The following is a 21,264-nucleotide window of genomic DNA, read 5'->3' as shown; positions in this document are numbered from 1 at the left end:
AATATATCACGACAAGTTTTGTCAGGTATAAGAGAGGAATATCATTATGTTTCATGGGCTTATCCGACTGCATCACCATCATCGTTCGAAAGCGAAATGTGCAAACATGCTTGTGCACATTCATCCAGAGAGCTGCATGAAACTGTAATCTCACAGTTGAGAGGAGCGGCACTATGCGTGCCGCTCCCTGAGGACGACGCACTCTGACAGAGGCGCAGACATGCACCTGTCTGCCTCTTTCATAACCACATTCAGCTTCACGCTCACTGAACTCCTCAGCCCGTTCTGACCTCGCCTTCGCCCCTAGCCGCGCGTGTCTCTGCAGCCACAGCACAACGCTGCAAAAAACCCTGAATCACTCAAATACCATTTAGCGACATTACCTTTTCAACTGCAACTTTGCAAAATTGTGAGTTTTATCTAAAATCTCTTTACACCGTGTGATCATGCAGAAGACCGACAGAGTAGCGCTTTCTATGTTCAACACGAAGTTGTAAAACATTAACTGGATTCACTCTGTGTGGAGCTGCTGTCAGACTATTCAAGACTATTTCCCATCTCGCTGTCCATGCTGGTGTCTTAACAAGTGTTAGGTGTGTCCAAATCTGAGGACATGATGGACAATTTGTAGATGATCAAGTCCTGTCAGATGTTTTGGGTCCCAAGAGACCCAATGATGCTAATGGTTTCAGCAGTAATTGAACCCACTTTAACTTTCTAATGCACCTTTGTGATCAAAACCAGTAAAATATGCTCCTGCAGTAATATGCCGTTGAAATGTCCTTCCACATCACAATGGTTTGCAAAATGTTTCTCAGATTTCACCTGCTACTAACTCAACATTTAGATAACTATATTATGTAAAGAATCATCACACAAAGCGGAAACTTACCAAAGTTACAGCTTCGAAACAAAAAGTTTAAAAGTGATGACAGAAGCATTTAAAACCCCACACAGCTTTCAACAAGCAAACATGTAGAAAAGGGAAGACAGTCCAACAATCACACAGAACAGAAGTCTATTGGTAGGAAATGATTGATAAAAGAAACTAATCTTGATCATCTGAGTGTTCAAATGATAAATCAGCTGAGATTCACTGCAACTGCTTTCCTTTAAGTATAAATTGAAAAAAGTAGCAACCCTATACAACTTTTGAAAACCAGTTCCCATTTTATTAACTATGGATTCTGGCAAAGGTGAACAAACTTTTTTTTTCTTGTGCATCATCAGGATTTATACCCCAGTGTATTAATTGGGCCTGAAGGCAACAAGTTGTCTGACTGAACCCGAGGAAGTGAGGCTGACTGAGCGCATTAGATCGACTCATTCTTTGCGTGAGAAGCGACAGCCACACAGAAACTGACTAATGCACTAATAACTGAACAACCTTACAAATGATATTAAATAGCTCTGAAAAAACATTAGAGCTACAAGACAGCAGCTTGAAGTGAGGAAAAGTCACCAGATCTCTCATTAGAAGTTAGACTGACATTCATTGGTGCACTGATGCATAAAAATTAATAAATGCAGAGCTCGGAGTGTGTATTAGATTACACAGTAAAAACATTGGGTAACAATGGAATGCATTATTTAACTCAGCCATTTTCTGCATGAAGCTACTGAACTTATTTAGAAGAAAAAGCAGAAAACTGCAGCATCAGTGTGGAGACTAAAGTTCTGGTCACACCTGCTTTGACAGATGATGATTTGAAGGTTTTTCTTGTTTGTTTTTACAATCTATACACAATCTACAGCGACAAAATGTGGTTGTGTTACTATTACTATAAATACATATCACTAGGAGGTTGCTCAGATTTGATCATAATCTGTAATTTGTGTAATTATCAGTTGACCCAAAGCATGATCAGACACATAATCGGTTGAAACAGGGTGTTATATAAAATCTTTAGAAAAATTTACTACTAAATTATATTTTCAAGAAATGATATGGGTAAATAAAAGAGAAAAAAATGGCTTGTTTATAGGCATGAAATGTTGCCGAATGGATACGAAAGGGAGGTACAAATGGCCAAATATTTATTGCCAATTTAAATTAAAATCTCGTTCTGATTTATTAATTTTTTTTAGAAGTTTAAAGAAATAATTTAAGAAATAGCAAGAACAAGATTTACATAAAAGAAAGTGGCTCATCAGTTTTCCCCTATCTTCAACACCATTTACACTTTTCCTCTGAGATGTTACTGAAAGTGCCAAAATGTTTATTACAGTGAGAAGGTTGGTGGAAAACCATCTTGAACTGACAGTCAGCATAAAAGAATAAAAAAGCTAACTAACAAGAGTTTTTATTTTTTTAAAAATCATAAATATCCCTAGATTGTGTCAGAATAAAATCAAAAAGTTATATCTTGTCCATCTCGCTGATCATGTTTAACATAATTTTTCACTCCCAAGTACACTTGAGAAGAAAATGAGCTATATAATTTATAAAGTGGACATGACTTGACCTCATTTAAGACGTGAGAGTATATTACAGATGAGGGGATTTATTAAATGAAGGAGCTACATTTTCTACAAGGAAGTTTTGGACCCGTCTTTCTCCAACTTTGCCTTCAGCTGACAGAGGAGCCCTGCTGCAGATGGAGGGCTAAGCCTCAGTGATCTCTGCTCGCTGGAGGCATCAAGCGTAGTGGCTGATATTAGCAGGTGGCGTGAGAGTGAGGATATTAAAACATTTGTTAAGAGAGGTAAACAAAAGGTCTGCATGTAGTTGTGGTCTTGCATATTCAAACTTTGGCGCAAACTAAAGCAGGAAAATAATTGTAAAAAATACGAATGACTATGATTACAAGTTTACTCTTTCCAGAAAGAGTTGGCATGATGGTTCTCTGACCCAGATAACTATCATCAACATTAACAAGATCAACATAAAAAAATATCCAGGAAGTTGTGTCATCTTATAGAAACTAAAACGTTCCTGGGAATGTGAACCTTGTTACTATTCCAGGTGAATTTTGAAGTCCTCCACGACTCGAATGCCGTTCGTTTGCTTTTTTATGCGTTGAAGATATTTTGGGTTTTTTCCAGGGTGAATTGACGCAAGTAGCTTTTCAACAAAAAACTGAGTACACTAGTTTGAATTTGCGATTAAGTTTCTGTAATCCACAGGGGTAAAAGCAGACATTCAGCCTCAAATATATCCAGTAATATTTGGTTAAATTTTAGGTTGTTCATTCTCTTTTCACAAACGGCATAATTCTGAGTTTTTGTGGAAATGTGAGAGTTTGTGTATTTATTTAATTGGTTTGTTTTCTACTTAAAACTTTTAAGTCAACAACTTTGGGATTATGCCACAGTAAATGTGTGCTATAATCAAAGTGAAAGGCAATATTACAGTGTGTGACCATTTTTGTTTTGGTGCCCTAACAATGCATTTATTAGAACATCTACAGTATGTATATTATGTGCATTCGAGAAAATAAACCATCAATTCTATTTGTGAGCCCAATTATTGTCTTAAAGAAGTTGAAGTTGTGTCTGAAAGCAAAACGGCTCAAAAGATAATGAAAAGACTAAATTAATGACATTCATGTCTATCACAGGTGTACAAAACATCCCTCATTCCCACTTGAATTATCAGGATAAATATATGAATGTCTTCCTGAAAAAGTTAAGTAAGTAAAATGATAGGTGGGTGTGTGTCTGACAAGTTTAAACAGATTTCTGGGCAGGACAAACGGGTGTTTGTATTCATAGATTTTATATAATGTATATCAAACTAAAACTAATACAGCATCAAACTGAAAAATGTCAGAAAAAATTAAAACTAAGGAGAAAAAAAAGAAAACTGAATCAACCTGGCGTGTGGAGCAGTGCCTGTTAAAACCCGAGGAAGCAGAGAGAGACATCGAGTCCCGTCCCTGCAGAGGCCAAAACATGGAGTTAGGCTAATGGGGTAAAATACAGGTGGAGATGAGGCACCCCAACCTTCAGAGGGCAACATTTAGTTGTGATATTCATTTTATTACAATCTTAGCATTTCAGTTGTATTTCAAACACAAAAACCTAAAAAAAAAAAAGCGGCCTTGGTGTGTCAAATGAGGAAACAGGGGAAGAAGTCCTTAATTTTTATTTATTCTCTTTTTTTTCTGTGACAAAGATTTGTCTACTTAGTCTCTCAGCACTGTTATTGTTCTTTGTGTTGTGAGAGAGAACCATGACACAGCAGTTTGGAGTTGTGAAGTTGTCAGGTGTGTGAACAATTGAGGAAGATGGACAGAGATTCGGGGAAGGTGAAAATTTGGCTGTGTGCTTGTGACATTGTCCTTTCTTCTCTGTGCAACACCAGACTTCCATGTACCACAAAACAGGCCGTGGGCAGAACAGCTTATTTGAACGTGTGTGTTTGCGTGTGTGTGTGGGCGTGTGTGTGTCACTGGATGTGCATGCCAGTGTATGGTAGTCTGAGAGATGGTAGCATATGTGTGTTTGAATGGTCAGCCCAGACTGTGAGGAGGAGGGGGCCACGCTCTGCGACTAGTGTGCGTCCAGCCAGTTCATTAGTCAGTGAGCGGGTTCTCTCAGCATTCAGAGGGTCCGCTCCTATTCCTTAGCCTCCAGGAAGAGCGTCTCCTGAGGAAACAACTTGGCCTCCAGCAGAGTTGACCCGGGATCCAACTGGGTGATCTGAGGAGAAACAGGTGTGGGGAACATTGGGCCGTCTCAGATTAAAAGTCCTGGAACAAGCCAGTGGTTCATTTCAATACTGGTCAAAATAAGCAACATTACTTCAACACAATTAAAACACAAGGTAACACTTTATTTGAAGGGGTTGTTCATAAGACTGACATGACACTGTCATAAATATAACAAAGAAGTGGTTCTGAACACGAGGAAGTCTTTATGAATGTTGTCATGAAGTGTCATTCGGTAAATAATGACACTTTTAATGCAAAGTTGGTTTAAAAGTAGCGTTAAAAGTCCATTAAAAGTGCAAAATTTGCATTGTTTGGTAAATAATGACACTTTAATGCAAAGTTGGCACTTTTAATGGTCTTTTAATGCAACTTTTAAACCAACTTTGCATTAAAAGTGTAATTATTTACCGAGTGACACTTTATGACAACAGCCATAGACTTTCATAAAAACTCCTTCATGTTCATAACAGATGTTATGTCATGTTTATGACAGTGTCATATCAGTCTTATTCACACTCCTTCAAATAAAGTGTTGCCAAACACAATTCTTGCAAATGTAAATAAAAGTACAAAATGAATGTACTACACTTACAATGCATTTTAAATATAAATATACTCACCTACACTGAAAAAATAATAGTTGAACCATCTTAATTGAATTGCTTCACATGGTAACAAGTAATTCAGTTAAGTTTATCCAACATAATTTATTAAGTTGGTTTAACTTGACAAATTTAGGTCAGTATTACTCAAATCATTTAGTTTGCTTCAAATAAACAAGTAAACTAATAAAGGATCTTTTTATTAAAAAGTTTTTTTTGCTCGACCTTTATTTGAGAATAATTAGACAGGGAAGTGGGTAACGAAAAAGAGAGTACCATGAGGCAACGGATATCAGGCCGGGAAGAGAACCTGCGACAGCCGTGTCGAGGACTAAGGCGTCCGTATGTGGGTTGCGCGCTAACGCTGCGCCACTACAGAACCTGCTTGGTACAGGATCTGTCCTGATGAAGCTCGAGTCATGATGTCAAATGTAAAATATGAACGCAGCATCAAACTTTAAAAAATAAAAATAAAATCAATATAAAAAGTTTCTTTAAGTTAAAAATTTGTAGTTTTGAGATAATTCAACATAAATAAGTAAGTTGTCATCACTAAACCAAAAGAATTAAGTGAGATTAACATGAACTACAGCCCAAAATATACTTTTTAGAGTGTGTGCAGAATAATACTCTCTCTCAGTGCCTAGAGTGTTTACTTTTTAAACTAGAACAAGTCCAAACCAGTTTGCCCTCAAAGCTGGAACATAAAAGTTGCAAAAGGCTTGCAAAGTTATTCATACCAACTGAACATTCCCACATTTTATCTCACAACAATAAGATGTTACAGTTGTGCAAAAACCCCCCACAAACTTTGAAGTGAAGTAAACTTTTTTACCAAGCCTCCTCTACTCTGACAGCCCAAAATACAATCTAGTACAACCACTTGACCTCAGAAGTCTTCAAACCAATTATTGGAGTCCATCTGTATTCTAAGTTCAAATCACACACCCCTACTTAAGATGTGATAAACCGGAAGAGGACTTGGCTAAATATGAATGCACAACAAAATGTTCATAATTTCTAATTGGGGGGGGGAAAAAGTGAAAACTCTTGTTTTTTCATAGGCACCACATATAAATCCTAACAAAACACATTGGAATTAGAAGTTGTAACATAACTAAATGTTGACTGCAAATCTGTTTTCCCACCATATCTAAAACATATCAGAAGCCTCTTCAGATTTATCCTTATTAAGTCAGAACTGCTTCAGCCAATTCACTGCCATTAAATCCTTCTGTGACTGACTGGTCAGAGATCTGCTGGGATTTATACTGGAGAACAGTGTAGCTGTAGTTTTATGTGTGTGTGTGTATTATTCTAACATAATGTTTGCAAAAAAAAAAACAACAAAAAAAACCGTTAAGCAGAAATGTGAGCAGTGAGACTCCAGTTACCCTGAGAGAACGTTTTGGTTTGTTTTCTTAAAAGAGCTCCGATCCAGAACAAACTGATGAAGATTACAGGCCAAGAGAGGCGAGTGAGAGAGAGAGAATTAACCAATGTGTTTTTAAACGACTAATAAGGACTAATTTAAGCAGTGGAAAAGGTCAAAGAGAAGCATTGCTAATGGTGTAAAGGAGAGAAACATTTAGCGGCGCTGAATGCTCCTCATAAAAGCAATTCTGTAGAAAGGAATAACGCTGTACCACCCACAGCGCCACTGATCAGGTTAGCTCACATAAAGGGGCTCTGAGCTGTTTTTTACCAAACAGGACAACCCGACTCTCCCTGACATCAGCCACCCCTGTGGGCCTCTTAGCTTATGTGAGCTAATCACTGGAGGTTTAGTGTTACATTGGGCCAATCTAACACCTGGGCCGAGCGGGCGAGGTGGTGTGACACCGAGATGTGTCCGGGGCTTATCTGATCACTGCTGCATCAGCTCCGTCTGATTAGGAATCCTTTCCTAACCTCGCAGCGGGATAATTAGCCGGCTCCCTGTACCTGCTGTAGAAAGGTCAGAGGGCAAGCCGAGTGCCGTAAAGGTCACACCCCCAACAAGTAAAGTCACAGTCTTCACACAGACATTCGTAGGCAGAGAAATATGAGCAGTGACCGTGAACTGAGCCACAACTCTACTTATTCTCACCGGCCACAGGCTAATTACACAGATCTTTATTATTAATGTTAAGAGTTGTGGCTCAGTCACAGTTAGGGAGAATTTCTGGGTTAAAAAATGTGTCTAAAAAGGCTTGGGATGGTATGTGGTTATCACTCTATTATAATCTTTAATAAAAATAATGGTAAAAATTTTAAAACGAATTCAAACAGTATGATCCAAGCATTTATTTAAAACTAAGTAAATGAGGAAATATTACTTATAAATCTGCTAATTTACTACGGAGAACTGAACATAACTTTTCAAATCATAAAATAGATCAAATTTATTGACTGGGTTAAACATTTAGAATGAACGGCTGATAAATGTTAGTAGTCCCCAAATGCGTAAAAACAAATATTCTCCTCGTTTGTCATTGTGATCTTTGATCTGATCTCTATCAGATTCAAGCCAGGATTCTACCTGAACCGCTTAGGAAATATTATTTACAGTGAGAAGAAACATGTTGGTACCATTAAAAAATTACTTTAAACCTAAATCTGCCGGGGGTGTGAATAATTTTGGGCTCACCTGTGTAACATTTATTAACTGCAGTTTGTTTTTTGATATGTAGGATTAACCAAAAATTTAGACTAAACACCAGCTAAATATAGTTTTAGCTTTAAAGTGCATGATATTACACAAGGACTTTTGTAATAAGTTACATTTATAAACCCTTTTTTCCACAATTATGAATTAATTTTTAAGCACTATTATGAATTATAGAAAATAAGTTAACGACACATCTAATAGCATGTATTTAACTAAGATGTTCAATTGATTATTTGACATTCAGGAGAAAAATATATGTTCTTTTTTATGTAGTCGACTGTTATATTAGTTTGCCACCTATCATTTATGCTCTCCTTTCCTACAGTGCTGACCCACTTTAGGCTGTGAAAGGGTGAGAAAAGAGAAAGAGGCCAAGAGACAACGGGGAAGGTTGGGAGGATATATCAGCGTGAGATAAACTCTCCATCTCCCACAGGTGTTTGAAAATGTCACTCCGTGTGGAAGTTGGGATCGTGTTTTCATCGCCTCGTCCTCATTTCAATGTGTCATTTAGACTCTTGACTCCCCAGCAGGGTTCTGGGCTGTGGAGAGAAGCCTGCGTGTGCGTGAGCCTCCAAAGGTGGGAGGAGGGAAAATGGCGAACAGGACTGCTGCGTTCCTTTTCCCACCTCAGGAGCGGCGCGTCACAAATGGCTGCCATGCTAATGAACCCGACAGGCTGTTGTGACACCACAGCATCAGGTAGGAGTAAATGAGGCTTTGTGGTGGAGCAGGTGTGTGTGCAGAATCGACACTGGGGTGTGTGCCCGTGTGTTCTGAGAGTAAAATTGGGTGGAAAGGGTTTGTGCCTGAGAGTGCACCAGGGAGGGAGAGCAGCATCTGACTCTGAAAAAGAGAAGCAGGGAAACAACATGCCACACTGACACAGGAGACGGGCGCCATCGGTGATTGTTTACATTGTTATCCAATTAACAGACCATAAGCATGGAGGCATCTGTCAACAAACAAAGCTGTTGTTTTTCCTCTGCTCTGCCTAAGCCATATTCTCTCTTCTCCTGCCTATGCAGCCACGCATGCATTCATAAACACATGCAGTCATACAAAACAGGACAGAGATAACATCTAACCTCGAGTCAATATGACTTTTAAATCTGACAGTGAAATCAATAAGTGGAATTAGAGGAGGGCTGAAAATATGATTTCTGAATTTTGAGCTTCTCATCTAACAATTAGAAGAATAACATCTGGAGCTAATTAACAACGGGGAGAAAAATCCCATAAATCAAAAGAATAAGAGCTAAATTAGCTTTTTGTTTTTAAACTTGAGATCAATTTTAAAGAGATAATAAGAGAGATAAATGTGATACCTTGCATTACAAAGCCTCACTTAAAAATTGGATCCAAACAAGAAAACAGATGGGGGCTTTTCCACAATCTTTAATTTTCTCTCTCTTGTCTCACTTATTTAAGAAGAAAAAAAATAAATAAATAAAATCTGTGTATTTACCGTCACAGGAACAGGGTGTCTCAACACAGTTAAAACCGCATAATTAGCTATTAATGTGAGTTTTAAAATAAACAGCACGATTGTACGTCACTGGAAAGAAATGAATAAAGCAGGCCGATAAGAGAGGAGGCGACACCGAGCAACGCTCCGCTGTGAAAGAGAAGAAAGGCAAAATAAACACAGGGCCCTCAAGATGTCCGTTTCCAGCGCAATCAGACGTGCAGCTGAAATAACGCATTTTTAATGAAGCCATTACAGGCCCTGCTATGTTAATTAAAACCAAATAACTTGTCTGTTTTAAACTAGTGTTGTCAAGTGTTTGTTTGGCCAATTACAAAAGCAGTGGGAGATCATTATCTGCTGCCAGGAGCGTTGACAGCATGTAGTGCTGGGGCGTGAACAGAGCAGAACAGAAAAGAGTACGGCACTTCAAAGGACGGAGGAAAAAGACTCGACTGGGGGAGGACTGAAGATTTAAAGAAAAAAAACTAGAAAAAAGGAGGAGAGAAAGAAAGAGGAGCGAGGAGAAGGCAGCTTGTTCTTAAATAATCAACTTAAAGGTGAATAAGAAGTGTTTCTAAGAAGCTAAGTTTGGGGGAAGTTTAAAGGGATGAGGAAAAAAACAATAAACGCTAAAAACGCAGAGTTCAGTGCTTAATTTTCTCTTTACAAATGTTTAAAGATATTTTAAAATAACCTGCGCTGAACAAGCGATTTTTCTTCGCAATGTTTCTGTTCAAAAATATAACTGAACAATCAAAGCAAAAACTGTATGTCTACTCATTCAAACCCCAATAACTTAGCACAATTTGTCTTTAAAACGGCAGCCATTTTCAGATATATTTTCACACAAATCTGGTCTTTTTTAGTTGGAAATGTGGGCAACATTGCATTCTTTACTGTAAATGATGATTTACAGAGAGTTTAGAGAATCACTGGAGACACGATGAATCTGTTCTGCTGTTTTAGTTTTGATGCTCTTCAGCTGTGATGCACCTGATTTAGCTGCTGTTCACCAAGAGATCCCCAGAAAAAATCCTGTTTCTCCTTTTCATTGCAACTTTTGTCATTAACTCAATAAATACCACAAAATATTGCGATAAAATTAAGTGATTTGGGAAGTCGCATAAGCACATTCAGATGTCATAGTCTTCACAACAGAGAGCAATATGAGCCACACCATCTGCTACATAACATTTAATCTCTATAAAGTTTGTGCTTTCAACTCTGACTTTGTGTTAGATTTAAATAGACTATTTATAATTTAGTGGTAGAGAATCCTACAAAGGTTTCTTCTGGGTTTTTTTAATGAGGTATGACCGACTGATTTGGAATATTGAACAATTCAGATGTTTTTGTTTTTTTCTTTACAACGATATCACATAAAAAATGTGTTGCCGTTTCTTTAAAAGAGGTGTTAACTTTGAATATTACATAAATAAGTAGGTAATCTTCTTTTCTCCATCAAAGTATATGTCCCGAACTTTAAAATGACTTATTGAACCCAAACGTTTCCCATGGTCCTGGAAGCATTTATAGAACAAAAACAGTGGGAGCTCTTAAGTTTTGACGTATTTAATAAAGGGTGAAGAAAAACTTCAGTTAATCAGATTTTTGAGGAAAATTGTCCCATCTCTGGCCAACTCTGTCTCTAAATCTAAAATCCACAAATCTTTACAAAACGCCATCTACTGGCTTCTAATCCAGAATAAACTTCCTCCTATCGCAGATTCCTCTGATAACAGTAACAGTGTGCTAAACTGCCAAAAATCTTTCAGCAAAGCAACAATAAACAAAACGAAATGTTGAGTGAAAAGCGATTTTAAGACCAAAATCCGTCTTTATGTTCAGAAAAAGAAACACTGAATTATGCTAGTGCTGGTGTTGATATAAGATGGAAAGACTGTTAGAAACCCCCCCGCCCAAAAAACAACAAACTATTAAAAGTAAAGGCTGCTTAACCTCCCACATGTCATCCCAGGACACCTTCAGATAACAAGAAAAACAAAACGCGGTTTTGTAGCAGATGTAAAACCTATTTCAGCACAGACAACAGCGTCTTTCTTTGTCACCGTTTATTTTTTTTCCATCTCTCGTTTTACATAGGAGTCCAACGCTGGATGGAGTATTACGAGGAGGTGACATGCATTACAGTATCATGTTGAGAAAACCCAATACATTTGTTTGACATTGTTTGGGTTTGTGTGAGCGTCCGCACAGGAAGCGCCTACTGCAAACCATTTTAATGGCAGCCTAAACATTTTTGCCACATGCTGAAGGAAGAAGACCTTTTTTTCTCGTTGAGAAGTATCAAAGGAGGGGAAATTCTTGAATGAAGAGCTGAAAACTGAAACACTGAGCCGTTCAACCCCCCCCCCCCCCCTTCCCACTCTTCGTCAAACCCGCTGACAGTCATAGAAATGGAGGAAGGGTTAGTTCCCTGAGCACGGCTAAGCCTGGTACAAATGATGCCAGTGTAAGGCCTGCTGTAGTGCTGAAGAGATAAGCCTCTGATACCAAATGTTGACGAAGACACTGAGTCCAAAATGTGGAGACTAATAGACACTGACTAAGGGAGAAGGAAGGTTGCAGAAGCGTAAATCAGACATTTCTAAACGTTCAACTCATTAAAATTCAAGCTGAAACAAGGTCTGCAACTAGATATATACATAAACAAAACTAAAGTGAGCTTTTTATCCTGGAGAACACCATCATAATTCAGCTCCAACTAATTTTCTAAAGTTGGATTCTGCAAAGCTAAATGAGCTGAAAAGACAGAAATAGTGAAGCAGCACAAAGAGCGACGGAAAACTTAAAGAAGGTTTCAACAGTTGTGCGGTCTTACAAATGCAATAGTGCTCTATCCTCTATCCTCTGAGCCTGGCAGAGCAACAGTGAGAGCGTCTGGACGGGATGGGAGCTTTCTATGCTCCCTCTCATTTAATTACAACACAGAGCTGCCGGATTAGACGGGGGCCTGTGTTCGCAGCCTCCTACTGGCACTAACACTCGGCTGCTTGCCTTTCGGTTTCCTGGAATTATCTCCCGTTTTCTACTTTTTAATATCGCCGCCACTTGTCTTCTCTATCCTTTTGTCTTTCAGACTGTTTCTCTGATTAAATCTTTTCTTTGTTCAAGCGTTTGTCCTTTCTGTTCTCTTCCCTCACCAGCTCTGCAATCACCATTCTCTTCCGACTCCTCTCCCACCCCCCGCTCTCCTCTAATCCTGCCATCCTGTTTTTGCTGGAATTTCATCTGCGACGCAGGCACATCTTTATCTCTGTCTCAAACACATGTTTACTCTTGATTATAAAGAGACAACTGTGAATCCTTTAAGTGACAAAGTTGTGAGCGGGGCATGTGTTCGCCTGAAAATATTTGTGCATGTGTTGAATTGTGCGAAGCCGACGAAACGGGAGTGTGAGCTGCGCGTTAATGTGTGTGTTAGGTGTTTGTGCCCTGACGGTCTCTGCAGACGGCGATGGCGCTCTGCCTGGGCAAGCCTACGCTCACACATCTCTTTGCAAAAACTACCACCCCTCAACATGCACTCCTGTCCTGATTAATGGAAATCTAGCAGCATGGCTAATTAAACTGGTAGTTAGAGCAGCGCTCATTAGATCGCTACCACGGAGCGTGGCGACCAAGCCCTCTAATGACTGGTTGCAGCTAGCTGACTGCTGCCAGGCATCAACAGAAGAGCCAAGGAAACTACTACTGTTAGTGCTGACAACTGTATCCTAACATTGTGAAATTGTACTGCAGGGACAATGGACCGATAATAATTAATATTCACTAAATAATGCATGGACACAGGAGGACGCTGAGACAGATTCAACGTTTTAATAGCTCAGAAACAAGAAAAAGAAGGCACCGGTGCAGCAGTACTGCAACGGCGTAAAACAGCAGGACTAAGATGGAAGCAGAAAGAGAAAAAGAGATAGAAAAATTGAATCATCAGAAAATTACAGCGGATTATCTTTACCATAATCCCTGCTGTTTGCCCGAGGTTTATCTCGTGTCCAACTGAAACAGCCAATTACAGCGGAAGAGTTTTCCAGCAGAGATGATCGTTATAACTTAACATATGTCAAAACCTGCTGTGTAGCTCTGTTCTAGTGGACAACATAAAGGAGGATTAAAGCACTTACATCTTTGTAATAGCGGTTTTCAATCAAATTTAACAAACCATTTGAGTTTCTGCACTATTGGTAATGTCTAATGTACAGCTTAACATGCTACTCCCTCAGTTAGCCTTAGCGCTAATGCCAAATTCCCTCTGCGGCTTCATGATGAGCCAAAACACCTAGACCTTATTTATTTTGCAGGATACAAAATAACTAAGGCATTTTATCTGAGCTGTTTCCAACAAGCAAAAACATGTTCACCGTATGAATGTACCGAAGGGATGTTTTGAACCAGTTTGGGTCCTGATAAAGACATTTTTAAACGTTTGAAACAGGATCCCTGAATAAACTTAAAATTCTCTTGTTGTTGTACTGCCATCAGTTTCTACACATTTCATCATGTTAAATTTAAGGCTGTAGATAAAGTTTAGATCTATGAAAGTTATACAACGTGACTCCCATTCCCCACAAAGTTTGCAAAACAAGAGAATGTTTTCTAAAGATTTGTCTAAAGACAATTAAGCAGAAACACATTAAAATCTGCTACCAAACTAAATCATCATCAAGTTGTACTACACCAACGTTAGCCAGGTACATCGGCAAACTGTTCTGCAGAAAAGCATGGTCAGCAGGAGAAAAATGTGACATTATTTAAGCCAAACTGCAGCTGAATGTGCTAAATCAGATATAATACAAGGATCAAATGATAATGCTGTGTTAATTTAGGTGAAATCTCAAAACAATATGAGAATAGAAAGGCCATCTTGTTGAGGTTTCGGTTAATAAAAAAACTAAAAAGTGAAACACATAAACTCGATTAAATATAATGGGTTTCTTTCTGTTTTGTTTCTTTCCTGCAATTTAAAACTGCTTAACACAAAAAAAATCATTCAGTAAATAGTGGCGAATGATCTCCAAATTAAATTTGTAAATGTACCAAGATGAGGAAGAGTGTCAGTTTCCACACTGTTATTTCACAATGGTAAGAAAATATGCAGAATGCTCACATTTCTACGAGGGAAGGTGGTGAGGATCTTGAATCCTTCGAAGGGAAATCCTTTGGAGGCCACAAAGTCAAAGAGGACCTGGAGCCGACAGCTGCCCAGGAAACGCCTTTCCAGAAACTCGCCGCTCGGCGTGCGGATTCTCAGTTTGCTGATTTGTTCTACTGACTCCTCATCGGGCTCGGGCGGTAAAGTCTGCTCCAACGACAAACGAATTGCCTGAAAAAAAAACAACAAAAAAACAAACAAAAAATTAATTCAGAATTATTATAATTTGTAATTACATGATTTTATTGACGGTGCTCAAGGAGAGCAGACAAGTTGGCATTCAGGTACTTGTTGGATTCAACTACAGCTTCCCATTTTTACAAGCCAATCGCATTTGTTTTGAGAAATTTTAATTTTAACAGCTTAAGAGCAAATTTAGCATAGATTGCATTATCTTGACTTAAAACAATTAAATTATTAAAACAATTTATACAAACTGATAGCCTTTTTAGCGTTTTACAATCATACAAGCATTTATATTTACATTTGTATATCAAACAAAGTTCAGGCATGTGAGGGACGACTGGCTGGTCTAATTTAAGGTGTTGCACATTTTAGACATGTAAAAAGACACTTATTATGAAAACCTATATGTGAAAAAAATTAAGCAAAAAAGAAAAACCTGTTCAAACAATAATATGGACGGGAAATAACGTATTGTTCATCATGTACCGGGTGAATAATACAAACTTTGTGATAACTCATTACCAGGATAATGATAAACTTTAATGGACAATATTTGAAAAAACAAAAACGTATCCTGGGATTCTACTTTGCTGTTCAACTATTTGCTCCATGATGACTTAAATAAAATCTCTACGTTTCAAAATGTGATTGACAGTAATTAATATGTAGTGTTTAGCAGCACAGTAGCACTACTCAATGTAATTTGTGTAGTGAAGTTTCATTTCTTAGGCAAATTTTGTCAGTGAAACTTTGTCAGCAGAGACTCATTTATAAAGTTAGGAATATCTTATGTTACTTTGATGTTCAGCCTACAATGCCTTCCCCGTTTAAACATCAAAACATGTAAAATAAAGTCCAACGTCTGTTTGATTCTCTGTAGATTGACATTAATTAATCAACCCTGTTGTATTTAGATTATTATTAAATTAGCTGCCCTGTGTCTCACCTTGTTCCCCAAAGCCTTGTGTAGCTCTGAAGGTTGCCAAGTTTCAAATAAGTATGATAAAAAAGCACCAACTGTGAACTTTCTTCATTCTCTGACTTCTTGTTCTACTAAACTGAGACTGATGTTGCTCAGTATCTCTTCATAAAATACAGTTTTGAGTTTTGTTTGATACAGTTAAATATATTTTAAGAGACACATAAATGTGGCAATATGTTCTACATCAGACTCTGTGTGGATCAAAATGCACAAAGACAAACATCAACTGTCATCTTTCACAGCAAAGCTAATCAATTCTCCAGAGTTTCCAGAAAAACGTGCTTCAGCTGCTCCCCTGAGCATCCCACTTCTCTCTGCTCCTCACCCCTCACCTCCTCCTCACCCGCCTCCCGCTTGTTGTTCCTGTTTGGCCAGCCGGGGAGCATATGCTGTGACAACAAGCCCCGGCTTTATTTACACACCATAATGCAATTATATTTCATAAGAGTGTACAACAGTAGCTCATTAGCAGCTTCTGGTGTTGGGTGGGCAGGGTAGGGCGCGTGCCGCTCCGCCATCAGCTCCCCCAGGTACACGAGCTGATGCTGACTGAGTTAAAGGGGTCCCCGGGGACAGACTCACACACACACACACACACACACACACAGAGCAGACAGAAGTGCGCATTTTGGACATTTAAATGCAGTGACTGAGCACCACAGAGAAGCATATCCACCCACACAAGGGAGACAGCGTCCTACAAGAAAAGACAGTACACGCGTTTGGTCAATCGCCAGGCCCAGGAAGCCCGGCACAAATAATCAGGAGCATCTCTCCGTCTATTCACCTGCGTGAGCAGCTCCGCTCGGCTGACCGCAGAGAGCAAACAGATGACGAGCCGGGGGAAGAGGAGCACCTGACAGCCACACAACTGTATGCTAAGACCCCATGAAGGAGGTAAATAATAATGCCAGCTCACATACAACCCCGCCCATAATTCAGAGGCTCTTACTTTCATCTCCCTTTTCTTTGCACAAAGGCACAAAATCACAGAGAAAGCATTCCCTCTAGCACTGCCCTCTCTCTGGTGGCAGCTTGAGCTTTTTGTTGTGTCTGCACTTCCTCCAACCCACAGCACGCCAGATCGGAGCCTCATAAGACTCAAATGAAAACTGTAAACTAACAAAATATATAATTGCTAATTATAAAAGGGTGGAACACGCTGTTCCTCACTCGTTCATTCTCAAGAGTCAGGTGACACAATGCAGATGTATTATAGAACAAAAGTAATTACTGCTTAAGAAAAAAAATATAAACATTTCAACAGAGTAGCCACTATTAATTGTTCTGATAGGGGAAGCAACTTTACATTGATTAAAGGTTAGAATAAATTTGGCATTTAATTAAAATGTCGCCATATCAATTTACTCACATACACTTATTTTATATGTAAAGTCTACTAAGGTGATGGTTTGTCTTTTAATAAAACGTAAAGCAGATTAATTTCTCAGTTGAGCAGAACATGAAAAAAGCCATTAAAGTTGTAACATCATCTATCATTGTTAAATAGATTTCCTCCTGTATTTATGAATTAAATCCTTCTGAATTATAAATGGGACTTGTGGTGGTGATTAGAACCGGTTCATTTTCAGTTACACTGACTATCAGCTGATCATAAACTCCAACCAGGTCACTTTCCCATCAGTGAACACAATATCCAGTTACTAACAGGTTGTATCAATAACAACACTCTTTGGAGGAAAGTTGTAGCTGACAGAAGACTCAAAGTTTGTAACTCTCACTATGAGTGAGAAGTTTAAAAAAATATGCAAAAGGTATGACAACCAGTAAACTGTATCTATTGTCTACTCAGGTTGCTGCTCATATACGGGGAATGAAATCCAACCACAGAATCCTGAATGTGTTGCAGTAAAGTTTTAAACCTGTATATAATATATAAAAACCAAAAATCATAGAGAAACAGAGTCTATTGTTTACAGTTAATTATGCTAACTATGCTAATTGTTAATGTCCTGTTCTGTTTTAAAATAACAAACCCTGTTTTACAGTGTTTTTGCAGCGCACTGTTCTAAAAGAAAAATCATGAATAGCTAAAATTGGTATTGGCAGGTTTACAAAACTGGAGAGATTTTGATCACAAAACTCCAATCAGATCATCTTTATTCCAAATGGATGTTTTTATGTCTTTAAAATTGTGATTTAATGCTGCGTTTTAAGTAATCGAATGTATGCTACACTTCTTAGTGGGTTGAAAAAGACTTTTACCATCTAGCTCATAAGTAGAGTTGATTTATTAATACATGTAGAAAAACAACCCTTTGTCTACTGGTTAGATAAAGTAAAAAGCCATTTAATAGTCTGTCAGCTGAGCAGCGCCAGTAAATACCACTGAAGTTGGGTGAGGAGAAAATTAATTTCGGCAGAACTACACGAAGGACAGTAGGTGTACCATTCGTGGTATTATGTACTGTTTTCACTGTGCATTGTTGGCAAACTACAGTGATATAATTAAGAAGCCCCGGTCAGGAGCTCTTTTGTTGTCATTTGTTAACTCAAGTGACGAATCAACTGAGCGAGCCGGGTCACCCAATACCTCTGCCTGCCTTGGGTTTTCTGCTGCTGAGTAAACAACAATCAGTGAGGACTACACTGTATTAATCTGGACTGAACAACATTGCTGCCTTCATTACTGACAATTATTACTTTCCTGTGTGCATGGCATTGTGTCTGCCTGTGTGTATTTGCCCCTATTTTACAGACAATAATTGTTTTCAAGTGAATATGCGTGTTTGCTTAGGTTGTGCATTTGTTTGTGCATCGGCCAGTCTCCTCGACCTGCTGCCGTCTTTTGTCCCACTAGGTTTGAATATGGTGTTGTCTGCGTTGCCAATAGAAAGCAGTTATGCAGAACAATGACAGTGTTTATGGAAGGTGACATTAACAAGCACTGGATATAATTAGGATATTTCCTTCATTTGAAATAGATATCTGGCTGTGAAACCTCACCACACAGGGTCCATTGACTGGCAGGGTTCTCCGAAACCACAATCTAATGAACCGATCAGAGCACACGCTCAGAAACGCATACAAATAAGGTGGAAAGACTCTGTTCTCACCTCCTTCTCCTCCTCCTGCTCTTTTCTCATCTGTTCCAGACGGACTTGTTCCGCTTCTTCTCTTTCCTGGGCTTCTCTCTGGGAATGAAAAAAAAAATCATTAAATGGGTCAACAAAACACAAGTGGCTGCTATACTGACTCCCAAGACTGTGTCACTTTGCCTTGTTTAATTATTAATCATGTTTTATCAGTGATCTGAACCACCTGGTCCCCTTTAATATGCACAAGGTCCTTAATCCAGAATACACAAATCGAATTACACATGAAGTAATGCAGTGCTCTGCAAAAGTATTTCTACCGATTTCAATGTGTTTTATTGAGATCTGATGTGACAGATTGGCGCGAAGGAAAAATGATACATGGTTTTTCAAAATTTCAACAAATACTAATTGAAAAAGCATGGGATGTGCTTTTTTAGCTTCCTTTACTCTGATACCTCGACGTGCAAACAACTGACCTCAGATGTGGTCATATTAGTAAATATGAAGAGTGGCAAGAAGCAAGCTGTTGAAAGAAAGCAGTAAGTAGTCTTGTTTGCAGTTTGCCACGAACAACACAATGATCATATTATTTGGAAGAAAGTACTTTTCAGCCCACATGTAAAATGTGCCGCGTTTCAGAAAACCAACACTGAAAGTCATTCTAAAAGTACTCTTAAAGAAAAGTGGTGGCATTACTTATATCCATGTAAATGTGCCTATTGTTTAACTTCTCAACAAGAAAAAAGGAAAAAAAACTGAGTAATATTTCTTTTTTAATCAAAAAACATTTTGATTTCTGGTCTGGTATATTCTGATGCATACTGTAGTGGAAGAATGTTTTATAAGTTAAATCTAAAAACTGCTGTCTCAAGATGTAAAAAGCTGGTCCACCCTGGTATTGCCTGAAGAAAACTTTTGAAAACCCAAAAAAATTTCCAGATGGATTTACATACAAATCCACATCAAATTTAAAAATAAAATGGGTTATTGTCTATTAACTACACATTTTAAAAATAACTGTATATAATATATAATCCTATAATAATCCTATAATAATATATAATCCTAATAAAGTACATTCAAATTTATTATTTTATTAAGAAAAAAACGTGATAAGGGGCATAAATATTTTTGCATATCATCATGCAACAAATTCAGACTCTCAAAATCCTCAAAAAGAGTGCCTTGGCAGGGGAAAAAAAATCAAATACACAGTAAACGTGGAAACACTTCAAAGTCAGAAAATAACAAATCCTCTTTGTTCTGGACGTACTGTACCTTCTTTCTGTCAGCCTCTAAGGACAAGCGATAGGCTTCATCCTGTTCCCTCTTCACCATCTCCCTGGCCTCGCGCTCGTCCTGGGTGGAGGGAGAAAGAGAGTTGGGCCTGTTTAACTAACAACATAATAAAGGGCACAACGAGAACAAAGCATCTAAGCTGAAGTGCCGGTATAGAAGCCAGGAAGAACTGGGGCAAAAGAAAATGGTGCATGTCAAGTGTGGTTGCGTACAAACATCAGGTATGAAAGAGTAGCAGTAGAAGGGATTTCATTGTGACTGGGCTGTCATTTACCAGACCCCGAACTTCTTTTATGCTTCCTATTCTCAGTTTCACCCTCCCTTTCTCTTTCATTCATTCTGCCCCTCTCTTCCTGTTTGTACAGAGGGAAGGGGACAGGAGGCCTTTCTCTTTCTACCTGCTGTGGCTACAAAGTGTTTCATAAAGACTCGGTCTAAATACGAGTGTCCCATTGTGTTAACACTGCACAGCCATTAGTTTTGTGTTTTCTGAAGGCCCATGCTGTGTGCCGACCCGGATATGGCAAAGTATGCTCATTGTGACGATCAGATGGCTACTGTGCAGCTAGGTGGCTAAGCAAAATGGCAGCGTCTATTGTCGCATTGAATCAGAAAATGCAACGATACATTTGTGCTTTGGGTTGACATAATAGAGGAATAGTGAAAGGAAACTGTAAAAGAATGGCAGAGAGGGACAAAAGCTTCAAAAGTGCCTGCCATCAATACACTGACCCCAAGTCACGCAAACAGGTCAGAGTGTATGACGTACGATACTCCCTTTAGCATTTGTTAAATATTTTAACAAATGCTTTTAACGCATTAATTAGAAGAATCATGAGGCATAATGTTCCTCTAACATGTATCAGCACAAACACTGTGATTCTGAGAGCTTTAACTTTGGAGAGAAAAAAAAAAGAAACAGATTTTCCACAATTAAATCATGGCTACTGTTCAAGTTGGCACAACATGTGGCATCTTTTAGTGTTGATGATACACTTGGTATTGAGGGGGGAAAAAAAAAATCAAGCTGTCACACATTCAATGTTTGCAAACAAAATAAGAAATTTAAACGGCTCTTCTTAATTTGCTTTTCAATTTTGGGACCAAGCGGCTCAGAGATTAAGCTGCTTCCAGAAAAAGTTGGGATGCTGGAGAAAATGTAAATAAATAAAAGAATACAATGG

General features: G+C 38.5%; 1 protein-coding gene across 1 annotated transcript in view; it reads right to left on the bottom strand.

Moving 5' to 3' along the window:
- Nucleotides 1-3,699: 3,699 nt before the first annotated feature.
- The window catches only part of faf1 (Fas (TNFRSF6) associated factor 1), a 74,623-nt gene continuing 57,058 nt past the window's right edge, over nt 3,700-21,264 (bottom strand). Inside the window, exons 16-19 of the mRNA XM_032572493.1 lie at nt 20,060-20,140; nt 18,800-18,877; nt 14,510-14,725; nt 3,700-4,644 (exon numbers count right to left, since the gene is read on the bottom strand). Of these exons, the coding sequence (XP_032428384.1) occupies nt 4,561-4,644; nt 14,510-14,725; nt 18,800-18,877; nt 20,060-20,140 (459 nt within the window). The 3' untranslated portion in view covers nt 3,700-4,560. The remainder of the gene's footprint in view (nt 4,645-14,509; nt 14,726-18,799; nt 18,878-20,059; nt 20,141-21,264) is intronic.

The sequence above is a fragment of the Xiphophorus hellerii genome, chromosome 9 (assembly GCF_003331165.1).
Source record: "Xiphophorus hellerii strain 12219 chromosome 9, Xiphophorus_hellerii-4.1, whole genome shotgun sequence".
Lineage (NCBI taxonomy): Eukaryota > Metazoa > Chordata > Actinopteri > Cyprinodontiformes > Poeciliidae > Xiphophorus > Xiphophorus hellerii.
The sequence above is the reverse complement of the archived record's forward strand: the minus strand, read 5'-3'. Positions and strand labels throughout refer to the sequence as shown.